Here is a 13,296-nt window from a genome sequence, read left to right on the forward strand (position 1 = left end):
GTTTTTGGCCTCTGGGGACATCAAAATGAAAAAGTAAATCAGCCCAGGGCCTAGGTCTTACCTTGCCACCTACGGTAATAGCTACTTGCCTATATTGAAATTCGCTAAAATATACAAAGAGAATATATTACAGTCACAGATCAATCTTAGGAATGAGAGGGGCTGAAACTCAGACAATTAAGGCCTTTTCACACCGGCGTACTGGGCGTACTGTACGTACAGTACGTACAGTACGCCCAGTACGCGGTCTTTTCACACCGCACAGAAACTTCCAAAATGTACACTTGTTCGTTTGCAGTCAGACAAGTAACACTGGCTGAGCACGTGGTTTTGAAGTGTTCACTGCGCATGCACGAGCCCATGTATGCCACGTACGTTTTAGAAAAATCGCTCTCCGGGCGATTCACACAAAACCATCGCGTACATACTGTACGTACAGTACGTACAGTACGTTCTGTACGCGCGGCGTGAACGAGCTCATATGATAACATGGGCAGGGATTTGTTGAAAAAAAAACGTACCAAACGTACAGTACGTCCAGTACGCCGGTGTGAAAAGGCCTTAAATCATTCAGTTATGGCAAATACTGCCATTTACAAGTCTTAGCAGCTGTTTTTGTTTTCCCACTACTTAGATAAATTATGACTAACTTGATTAAAGAATTAGCTTTTACTTTGTAACTATGGAGCAAATGTTTTGTAAGAAGTTTCATCGTTTTTGTTTGAATCTCTACTGACATAAGCCTTTTGGCCTGAGATATCCATAATCATAATTTATAAATAATTTCACTGATAAGCCTAAGTTATTTTTAATTTTTATAACCTCCAGCAATAATGTCAATTTTTACTTTAACAATAGATGACTCAAATTGAAGATGAGCCATACAAGTTCACTGCAAAACCTGCACCGAAGGCCATATTTGAGAAACCGGTTGGTGTTGCACCCAAAAAAGAACTCCCAATCACTGTTCCTGAATCACCTGCCATAACAAAACCTACTTGGGCTCACAAACGAGTCAAAGTTGCAGCAATTTCTGTAAGTATTAAAATGAAAAAACACATTAATAAATTCAAGGTTGTAATATAGAGGATACGGGTCTAAGTTTTTAGGGTTTTCTGTGAGGATAGCAGGCTTACTTGTATGGGAAAGAGTCCAAACTGGCACAAGAGACACAAAAATTAACACTATATATACACAAAACAGAATATTTCACTGTCAATGACAGCATTTTCACCTAAAGAAGTGAGAGTTTTCTTCGGGTCAAATATGGTGGCCAGTAAGTTCCAAAACCTTAATTATTTAATTTATTAAACTTATAATTTTATTTTCCATAAGTATAAGTCAAGAACACTTCTTAGCTGTGATAACTATACCCTTTATATTTTTAATTGCATGTGAAGTGCTTTTTACAAGGGCCTTTATAAAGAGTGGTAGTTGATCAGCCCCATTTAAGATCCGTTGTTAAATAGATGTGCATGAAGTTGGTCCCACCATAATGAGCACAAATTAAAAAAAAATCCATTATTTAGTGCTTATGAGTGGCACAAACGGTTTCGTGAAGGCCATGAAATCATTGATCAAGTATCATTTATTTATTTTTATAATTTTTTAAAAAAATTTCTAGAAAGAGGTTTTGAATAAGTAAGTTAATTCATTTTGTATGAAAATTCCCCAAATTTGGCTAATATATAGCTATGTGTAATATATTGCTATGTATGTACCACACCCGGCTTTCTTTAAAGATGAGGTTTTAGGAAAGTTCAATATTTGAGTTTATAAAGTGTCACTCATTTAAATTGAGCTTTTAAGGATGGAACTATTTCATCAAAATGAAGAGTTTCTGTTTGGGAACTGTAATAAGATGGTGGTCCTGGTGTGATAACTGAGCTATCAAGGCTAGAAAATACAGGTAAAAAATGGATGAGATTGTGAGATTCTCAGACCTCTGCAGTATCTAGGTTATGCTTAAAATTGGCATACGACTGGGTTCCCCCTGGTTCCCAAAAGGCTCCGTTTCAGACACTGAGTATTAGGCCCCCAGTGCCGCAAGGCTCTCAGCACGGGTCGCATTCCACCTTATGTTCCAATTATATGGTTATTAAAAAAAAATAATTTAATCAAAAATCAATATTCACCGCACATTATGAATTGGACATCATAACACAATTTTAATATTCCTAATTTGTAATTTTTTTAAAATCTAGAATGAGTTTCAAGAAAGCACAGAAGATCTTACGTCTTTTGGAGTACCAATGCCAGAGTTCATACCAAAACGAACTGAAGTGAAGCCATTCAGTTTTGAAGTTCGGGATAAAAAAATCCTAGAGAAAAAAGAGAAAAAAATGAAGGAGGTGAGTTTTATGTTTAATAAAATGATAAGATGCTGGTATTTAGTTTTGCTCCAATACAGGATTGAAGCAACCTCTATTGCTTTAAAGCCACTTCCAAGTCTGCATATATGTTTCAGCACATAGGGTACCCATTGACAATCTATTCTCCTAGTATCTATTATAATCATTATTTTCCCCTAAGTTTGCACTGTAGGTACATGTCTCTTTGGAACTATGACATTAACAAAATTCCTGTTATTGACTTTTTTTACAATTATATGTTTTATTTAAATTTAGATATTGATTAGACTTGTAACATTTAAGCGACAATTAAATAATCAAGGCCAAACCAAACCTATAAATATAAATGTTTGAAAAATAGCACTGATTTACAAAAACCCCAATTTAACTAAATATAGTAGAATCCCACAAATATGAACTCCACAAATCTGATCAGGGCTTGGCAAACAGACATAAATCTATATGGTATTTAATAGGGATCTGGGGTACAGAAAATTTAAGGTCGGTACAGTACAATATTTTGTACCTCGGTTCTCGGTACAAAATCGTTACGGTACGCGGCTACCCGTATTTTTGCGGTTTTCTTCTCAGAACTGTATTTAAACCATTATTTTTGATTTTAATAAATTTTTTTTATTTTCTTTATAGATGGCCAGGCTTTAAGTAACCATGGGATTGCATCGCAGCTAGAACAGCTTATTGTGCACCCTCATTCACAGGTCCTCATTCTTTGTCAAATCCCAGGTCCTTTGTGAACCGTGAGATCCTTTTGACTATGGTGACCCGTTCTGCCCTTTGATCTCCAGTCAATAGGCCAAGGGATCTCATGCGCAGACCTTGTAGGGCTGGGCACATAAATATCACGTGGAATGCTGTCTCCTCCTCCTCTCCACATTTCCTACATAAGAGGCTCTCAACTTGAATTCCCATCTTGTGTAAATGTCCACGGAATACCTAATGGCCGCTAATAAAGCCAACCACCTTCCGCAGGGTCTTCCTACTCAGCCCAAGGGCTTCTGCCGCTATTGCACCTGTAGGTGCCTTCAGCATTCTCTTGGACTGTACATTTCCTTCTGTTCTTTCCCAGTTCCTTCGATGTTCTATGCCCGTTCATACGACTGGGTTCCCCCTGGTTCCCAGAAGGCTCCGTTTCAGACACTGAGTATTAGGCCCCCAGTGCCGCAAGGCTCTCAGCACGGGTCACATTCCACCTTAGCCCAGGGCCCGCAGTGCTCAGACATAGCTATTGCTATGACTGAACGTCTGGGTGGGCGCCCTGCTCTAAGAGAGGCAAGCCTCATCTTAGACCAGCACGAAACACCCAGTTCTAATGGTGCTGCTGCCCCCCACCAGAGAGTCATTCAGGACTCTAGCCTAGATCCGCCGAGATCAGAGTGACAGGGGCCACGACGTGAACGGTGCACTCATTGGACTACACAGGCCTGTACTTCATTTTTGTACTGGCCTTCTCGGACGGTCTTGAGCACCATTTCTGATGCATGAAAATGGATAGCAAGCTGTATGGGGTTTCAGAGATTTCGCTGTAACATCCCATTTTTGATCGTCCTAAATAATTAATCAATTTATACAAAAATTGATCTACAGTACTTAAAAAGTTCATAATCTAGAGCAGGTAAAAAACAAAAGTTTTGCAATTTCTTTCTATACCGTTTGTAGAGCTTAAAAAAAGAAATAATTTAGTATGCTGAAGCGCTGTTGTATGCCTAAAAGTTTTGTTAGTGTAAGCAGTGTGAGACATGTTTTACTACTGTAAACATATAATTTACTCCAAAATCATTCTATTAATAACACAAGACTTAAAATTGTTACTTGATACTTAACTAGTAATACTGTGGTTTTTTATATTTTGCAAAGTTGAACTATATTATACCAACTGACATCTCCATGTTTCCTATGCCGAAGAGTTATTTTTAATAAGTTAGGCCTTATTCGTTTCTTTTATATAGGCTACTGATGTTTTTATCAATGTTTTCAATCAAAGATATTAAATATTTTTGTCTATTTTTTGCCAAGTTCTTAGAACTTGTAAATATATCTGAACTTAAAAAGTAGATATTAATTTTTTATAACTTTTCATTAAATCTCGTCCCGAAAAAAAATCTCGTCCCGCGGGAATTAAAAAAATCTTGTCTCGTCTCGTCTCGAAGTGAAAAATCTAGTCTCGTCCATCACTAAATAATTTGTGATATTTTGCGAATTTTTAATAATCTATTTTTCTCTATTGTGTAGGTGAAGTGGTAGAACATAATGGCTATGGTAGATGTGTAATACTTTTGTAATTCTATAGCATACCGTAAATTTTAGGAAGCTAATTTTCTCAGACCGTGTCTTCTTACATTGCAAACGCAAAGATCGAGTATAACTGCAATACGCATTTTATACTTAAATGCCAACCCCATACGAAGGACGGGTACTCTGCTAGTTATAAAATAAATGAAAAAAATTTATGTTTGCGCTCAATAAATTTTATAATTTTAGGTCTACAAACTTTTTTAAAATAGCCACTTTGTTCTAAATTTTATGAGGATTCCAAAAATATAATAATATAAGGAAGTAGGTTTGCAAATAAATAAGTTATGGGTGAAAAACATATTTCGTACATTAAGCGTTAGCTAAGAATGCATAGCCTAACCATAGCTAGGAATCTGGAGGATAATTTACATCAATATCACTACCTACTTTTTCAGGATCATCAACCAGCCCTTCAAAATCACTTAAATCTTTTTATAATGCACCAAGTATATCAAACACATCAGTCATTGGTCCGAGTCTAACCAAGCTGTTTACAAATACGCACGTCAGCTGTCTGCTACAATATTTTCGGAACTAAAATGAATAGCGCTTAGAGACAGACCTCCGGAGAAAGCTCTGAATCTAACAAAAAGAACGATACCTAACTCGATCCAGTTCAATCCGATTCAGTCAGTCATAGAGCCTTTGCCGTAAACAGTGTTTGTGAGTTGCTGCAGCGACACAAAGTGTGTTATGTGTCGCTGCAGCGACAAATAACACTCGGAGGGTTAAATAGTGATGGTCGGATCTGGATATCGGATTACCATAGCTAGAATCGATGTCCGATCGGATCCACAAAATAATCGAATCTAGAGCTGGAATTGGTTTTTGATGGATCCGATTATTTTAAAAATAGTTTTATCAACACAAAACGTTCTTGATAAAGAGCAATTCATACGAACAGGTGTTTTGTCATAGTGATGTATTCAAAAATAAAATTAATAGTTAAAATAATTAAAACTAAACTCCATATACAAGACTATCAGTCATAGTCATATATTCTTTATTCAAGAGTACAACATGATGCACCAGAATGGCGTTTGTTATGAAAAGAAATGTTTAGAAACCAAATTTATATGGTTTTATTCAACTTAATAGTCTAGTCAGCTACATTTTACATGAGAGAATTGCACAAAACTGTAAACATTACATACATAAACAAAACAGTCTTAAATAAAACAGCTGAAGAAATATTTGACAGTACAATAGGAATCATATTACATAACATTCACCCCATCTTTTTTTTTACGTAATCCCTTAAATAGGTGGGAGGTCTTCGGACTCTAGTGGAACGACGCAGGTTTGTTTCTTCGTCATCCCTCACAGAAGTAGGGGTCACGGTCTCATGCAGAGGGGATTTTTCGATTTCAGATTGAATAGAGTTCCCAATTTCAGGTTGAAGCAGGTTTGATTCACGTCTCAGGTCTTGAAGAACAGGATCTAGTTCTTGACTGGGATTTTCCGAAGTCACTGGCTCATCCTCTTGTTGGATAGCTTCAGGGGGAACAGCGAGATGTAGCACTGATACCAGAACCTCTCTACCATCTCTATACTTGATGGGAGCATAGTCTGGATTAGCCTCTATCAGCTGAGCTTGTTCCACTAAAGGTTCATATTTGTTATTTCTTACATGCCTTCTCACTAATATTGGTCCTGGATTCATGAGCCATTGAGGTTGAGAGGTGCCATAAAATGATCGTCTCTGGTGTTTGAAAAGACGTTCATGTGGGGTCTCATTCGTAGCTGTACATAGTAACGAGCCTATACAATGCAAAGCTTCTGGCAAAACACTCCCACTGTTCTGTCTTCAGTCCCTTGTTTCTCAGAACAAGAGATACAGTCTTCCAAATCGTTCCATTATATCACTCAGCTTGAGAATTACCTCGAGGGTTATAAGTAGGGATGGACGGGTCCCGAAATTTCGGGAATTTTTCGGGAAAAAAATATTCCCGATTATCGGGACGGGATTACATTTGATTCGGGAATTTTTCGGGACGGGATTTGGTCCGACCGCCGGCGATTTTGCCGCTTCGCGAGTGCCGATGACGCCGCTATTGCGAGCGATAGGTCCGCGAACGCAGGAGACGAAGTCGTTTCGACGGTTGCGCCGTGACCGCGGAGTCATAACAACGATCGTGCCGTGACCGCGGAGTCATACCGACGATCACGCCGTGACCGCGGAGTCATACCGACGATCACGCCGTGACCGCGGAGTCATACCGACGATCACGCCGTGACCGCGGAGTCATACCGACGATCACCCCGTGACCGCGGAGTCATACCGACGATCGCGCCGTGACCGCGGAGTCATACCGACGATCACCCCGTGACCACGGAGTCATACCGACGATCACCCCGTGACCGCGGAGTCATACCGACGATCGCGCCGTGGCCGCGAGTCACAACGACGATCACCCCGTGACAGCGGAGTCATACCGACGATCGCGCCCTGACCGCGGAGTCATACCGACGATCACCCCGTGACCACGGAGTCATACCGACGATCACCCCGTGACCGCGGAGTCATACCGACGATCGCGCCGTGGCCGCGAGTCACAACGACGATCACCCCGTGACAGCGGAGTCATACCGTCGATCACGCCGTGACCGCGGAGTCATGCCGACGATCGTGCCGTGACCGCGGAGTCATACCGACGATCACGCCGTGACCGCGGAGTCATACCGACGATCACGCCGTGACCGCGGAGTCATACCGACGATCATGCCGTGACCACGGAGTCATACCGACGATCGCGCCGTGACCGCGGAGTCATACCGACGATCGCGCCGTGACCGCGAGTCATACCGACGATCACCCCGTGACCGCGGAGTCATACCGACAATCACGCCGTGACCGCGGAGTCATACCAATTATCGCGACGTGACCGCGGAGTCATACCGACGATCGCGCCGTGGCCGTGAGTCAAACCGACGATCATGCCGTGACCGTGAGTCATACCGCGAGTCACAAGTTTCTATAGGTACCTGAAAAATTGTTACCCATTTTTTGGTTTTATAGATCAGTGCCACAAACGGTAAAGATTGATTTTGTATGCCTTTTTTGGTAGCTGCAATACTCAAGACTTTCTTTTAATGCACAGAAAAAAATCCCGTCCCGTCCCGTCCCGAAAATCGGGAAGGAAATAAAAATCCCGTCCCGTCCCGTCCCGAACTAAAAATTCAATCCCGTCCATCCCTAGTTATAAGGTGAAGATCGGCTAGTGGCGATTCCTTTAGAGTGTAAGAAATCACTCAGTTCTTTTGACATGAAAGCAGAACCTTGGTCGGAGTGGACAAAAGCAGGCATACCAAAGATGGTGAAGATTCAATCAATCAATCAATCAAATATTCTTTATTCAAGTTTAGACAATATGTCTTGATCGATGTAAGTGCTTTGATGACAGAAGATGCTGATGTGTCCGAGCAAGGAATAGCAAACGGATATCTTGAAAACTCATCAACAACCGTCAGTATATATTTATTCCTTGTCACAGATGGTATTGGTCCCTTAAAGTCAATGTTAAGTCTCTCGAAAGGAGCCATTGCATAGATGAGTGTTGATGGGGTTTTTTGGTAGAACCAAGGTTTCACTTCCGCACAAACAGAGCATAAAGCGGTCATTCGCCTGACATCTTCGATAGAGTAAGGGAGATTTTTACTTTTTAAGAAATGAACCATCCATACTATTCCAGGATGTCCAATGTCACAATGAATTCTACGGAGTTTTTAAAAATCTCTACAAGAGATGGAAGATGAAACTCGTGGAAATGCATCTACTACTACATTTTCCTTGCCAGAATGGTACACTATGTCGTAAGAGAAAGGTGCTAGTTCCAATCGCCACTTTAAAATCTTGTTGTTCCTAACCTTTCCCGCAAGTTTCTGATTGAATATATATGACACAGATTTCTGGTCTGTAATTAATTTAAACCGTCTTCCAATTAGGAAATGCCTCCATTTCTGTATTGAATCGAATATTGCGAGGGCCTCTTTTTCCACAGCAGGTAGATGTTGTTCACTCTTAGTTAGGGTTCTTGAAAAGAAACATACTGGCCTTCCAGCTTGTGAAAGGGTAGCCGCTATAGCTGATTCAGACGCATCTGTTTCTACAGTAAATGGAATATTCTCTTCAACTGCAGACATACTGGAGTTCGCTATTTCTTCTTTTAAATGTCTTAAAAGCCAATATTTCTTTACTGCCTACTGGGAATTATTTGACTGTAGTAAGGCAATGAACCTTCTCAGAGAATTTAGGAATCCACTTTGCGTAGTAGGACAACATGCCAAGAGCTCTTTTAAGGCTTGCATTATTAGTTGGAATGGGAAAATTCAAGAGTGATTGCAAGCGGTCAGGATCAGGACGCATGGACATGTTTTCTACAATGTACCCCAGAACTGGAATGTTGGTCAACGAAAACTTAGATTTTTCTTTGTTCGGGGTAAGATTGTACTTTTTAGTTGCTTCCATGAATCTCTGTAGGTTTTGATCGTGTTCTGCTTGGCTACAACCACAAATAGTTACATCGTCCAGATAAGCAAACGTGTCTAGTAGATTTTCAGTTTCTATAATCTGGTCAATAGTTCTTTGAAAACACGCCACACCATTAGTTACGCCGAAAGGAATTCGAGTGTATTGGTAAAGTCCCCCATTAGCTTCAAATGCAGTGAATGGTTTATCTTAATTCCAAATAGGTATTTGGTGATATGGCTCCTTCAGATCAATTGTACTGAACAATTTATATTGAGCAAGCTTAGAGACAAATGATTCAATGTGAGGTAGAAGGTAGGCATCAAGCTGTGTGAATTTGTTGATGGTTTGAGAGTAGTCAATACACAGACGTCTCTTGTGCCCATTGTTGACCACAATCACTTGGGCTCCCCAAGGTGATTTACTCGGTTCAATTATTCCTTCTGATATAAGCCTACTTCAATTTTTATGAACTTACTATCATCTTCAGAGTAGCGGCGGGACTTGATGGCTACAGGCTTGACGTCATTAGTTAGATTATCAAACAGTGGTGGTGGTGATACTTAAGCCCTAAGTAGATTGCAAACGTTGAAAGGTGGGCGTTTACCACCGAAATTCAGCTCCACAGCAGAATGTTGCCGAAGGATGTCATGTCCAATTACAACATCGGCACATAAATCAGTTAAGACGAGCAGCTTTGTCTGTGGGTATTCGTGGCCATCGCACACCATGTCAACAATACAGTGGCCAAGAGTTGATGAAACATGGCTTGTTGATGCCATCGATATTTCATGCTTTGTAGGGTATTTAGAAATATTGAATCTTTTCCCAGTAGCTTCAGATATAAAACTGTCGGAACTCCCAGTATCAATGAGTGCATCTACTGGTTTGCCATTTAACATCAGTGATACTGTAGCTTTTGAAAGACATTTTTGTGAGGCAGCAACAAGAAAGGAAGACATTGAGTTTATTTCTGTCTTATCACTTTGAGTTGTTTTACCCTTAAATGTCCTACTTTGGTTGCGAGAATTGCAAACTGTTGCCCAATGGTCTTTCTTGTCACAAATATTTCAAACTGAGTCTTTGGCAGGACAGTTGGCTCGAGAGTGTCGTGACCGTCCACAAAAGAAAAATTTTTCTCTTCTTATCGAGGATAATTGTTGTGAAGACGAATCAGAAGCTGCCTGAGAAACATTTGTATCAGTAACATCAACATTTTTAGGAGTTGACCGAGATATAGAGTTACAAAGGCTTGAAATATATGAAACCGCCTGATTTTCAGCTGATTCCAAGGTAATGGCTCAATTATAAGCTTCTTCAAGAGTCAAAGTTAGATTTTCAAGAAGTCTTTGTCGAATGGACTGTGATATTAGCCTAATCCTCGAATGAAAGCGTCTCTTATGTACTCGTTGCGATTTTCATTAGCAGTGACAGATTTAAAGTTGCATGCTTTACTAAGTTCTTTGAGTTTTCGAAGATACTGATCAATATTTTCTCCAGGTTCCTGTCTTCTAGTTGCCAGTTGATGACGTGAATATACCTCATTAGTAGGCTTTATAAAAAGTTTGTCGAGAATAGATATAGCTTCAGTATAAGAATCAGCCTCTGAGATCATTTCATATATGTTGTAGTCCACAAAATTAGTTAAAAGTTTTAGTAGATCATCTTCTGCAGCACATATTTCTTCCATGAAATTCTTGAAAGTGGTTTTACAATGTTTCCACTGACGATCAGAATGGTTTTTATATATGTATATATATATTTTATATATATACATATACAGTTTTATATATATTTTCACATTAGGGTCCAAAGATAGGAATTGAAGAATTTATATTGAAGGAATTAAGAATTATTATGTTTAGAACCGACAGTTGTTTTTGAAATTTATTTTAGTTCACATGTACAAAAACTTTGAGAATATTTTTGAAAAAATTACTCATTCCCACAATACGCGCTTCTCGCAAAACGTAGGTATATTTGTTCCACAGACCTTAAACTCATTTTCACACACAAACTGCTTTCATTTAACCCAAATTATCTATCGAAAGTTGTGTGACAAATACCAGAATGCCGACATATTTAATTCTCCATCTCTTTCTTTGTTTAAGAAGCATGTAGTAGCGTGGCTTGTAGGATTGAGCTCAGAGGACACCGAGGCTGTTATCGCGTTGGGCTGACCTGACCGTTGACCCTACACTACAATTCACAATCACTGATACAATGACTAACTAATACACCACCCACCACTCACCTCCATTCGACCTATTCACTTGATCACTTGATTTTTAAGAGAAATCATGATTCTTTTTAGTTCAGTAAAATATCGTAGTCCAGTTCCAAGCAAGATAAACATTTTACCCAGCAAGACGTGCTATAACAATTACACTAGATAACATTTCCCACTATACAATTTACCCGCAACTCATGTCTACGCACAGGCCCCTGCCTATGTAGACATTTTCCTTTTAATTTGGTAAGGTATTTTTATTTTTTCTCTTTGTGCCATTTAGTTATACAGTATTATACTTTTGTAATTATTATATTTTTTTTACGTTAAGTATTGTATAATTTATGTAAATACCACAAAATGTATTATGCCAGTTGGGAAATAAAATGTTATTTCATTCATTCATTCATTTATCCATTTAGATTTCTTGGAATAAACTTGAATAGAAAAGATAGAATACAACTTGTATAGAAGAACTTGTAATAATATAGTTAAAAGATTAAGTTGAATAAATTGTAATGAAAAGAAATGTTTAGAAACCAAATTTATATGGTTTTATTCAACTTAATAGTCAGCTACATTTTACATGAGAGAATTGCACAAAACTGTAAACATTACATACATAAACAAAACAGTCTTAAATAAAACAGCTAAAGAAATATTTGACAGTACAATAGGAATCATATTACATAACAACAATTAAATTATATTGTAAAAACATATATAAAAATTCTAAATAAAAGTACAAAACTTATAACTTAAAAATTTACAACACAGTCAACCAACAAATTCATCTAGGGTATAAACAGGCTTGGGTAGCATAACAGTTTTTAGTTGTTTTTTAAATTTATTTTTGTTTGCTATTTGTAAAATATTATCAGGCAGTAGGCTATACAATTTAATCACAGGTTTTTTTCAAAGAATTTAAAGTTGTGATTTGAAAAACTGAATTTATGTCTGTGCCTTGTCCCATAGCTGTGGCATGAACCCAAGGTCTCGAATTTTGGTAAATTATTCTTTACAAACAAGATCAAATCAAATATATGCTGGGCAAAAACAGTAATAATACCAAGTTTTGAAAATTGTTCTTAAACTGAAGTTCTCCAATCTTAAATTTTTAACATGTCGCGAAGTGCTTATTTTTTAAATGGTAATATTTGTTCCAAATTTTCTTGAGAGGTTGCTCCATATAAAATTATGCCAAAGGAGATGTGGGAGTGAATAAAAGCAAAGTAAATTATTTTTAATGTTTCCAAAGGACATAATTTAGAATTTTTCTCAGATCAAAAATCCCTAATAAAAATTTACGGCCAAGATGTTTAATATGAAGGTTCCAATTTAAATTTTTGTCCAACACAAGTCCTAGGAATTTAAATTTTTTCAGTTCTTCTAGACATTTTCCTTCCATAAAAATTCTGTGTTGAGCATGTTATAACTCTGATAATCGGGAATGTGAGCAATTATCATGCCAAATTTCAGCCCAATCTGTCCAGTAGATAATGCGTGTAGTATATGTGTATGTGTAGTGACTGAACTTCAAACAAACAAACAAACACACAAACTATTAGTAAGATATGCATTTTAGGTTAAAATAGATTTATTTTTATTTACAATATTCCAATCATTAGAAGAACCTGTATTGCTGGAAATGTCAGTGAGCTGCTTTAGTTGCCTTTTTCATAATGTTTACTTGCAGAATCATATTGTTAAGCATGTTACCTATTTATAATATTGAATTTACAAAGAAAGATTTGTTTTGGTGTAAACAAATAAAAACTTTCAATTGGTTTACATTGATAAAATGAGAGGATAGAATCAGACCTACAAACTGCAAGGTATACATAGCTTCAGACCTACAAAAATACCAAATTTATTAGTCTAAAACATCAGTCTTACTAGTTAGGTATCAAGTAACAATTTTTCAGAATGATTTT

The 13,296-nt window shown here is 38.1% G+C and overlaps 1 protein-coding gene across 1 annotated transcript in view; it reads left to right on the plus strand.

The window, feature by feature from the left end:
* Positions 1 to 13,296, plus strand: part of LOC128985434 (targeting protein for Xklp2) — a 94,866-nt gene that overhangs the window by 73,594 nt on the left and 7,976 nt on the right. Inside the window, exons 7-8 of the mRNA XM_054404912.1 lie at positions 859 to 1,035; positions 2,205 to 2,351. Coding sequence (XP_054260887.1) covers positions 859 to 1,035; positions 2,205 to 2,351 — 324 coding nt within the window. The remainder of the gene's footprint in view (positions 1 to 858; positions 1,036 to 2,204; positions 2,352 to 13,296) is intronic.

Source organism: Macrosteles quadrilineatus, unplaced genomic scaffold (genome assembly GCF_028750875.1).
Source record: "Macrosteles quadrilineatus isolate MER2022 unplaced genomic scaffold, UCM_ALF_1.0 Scaffold_2__2_contigs__length_208266976, whole genome shotgun sequence".
Taxonomy (NCBI): domain Eukaryota; kingdom Metazoa; phylum Arthropoda; class Insecta; order Hemiptera; family Cicadellidae; genus Macrosteles; species Macrosteles quadrilineatus.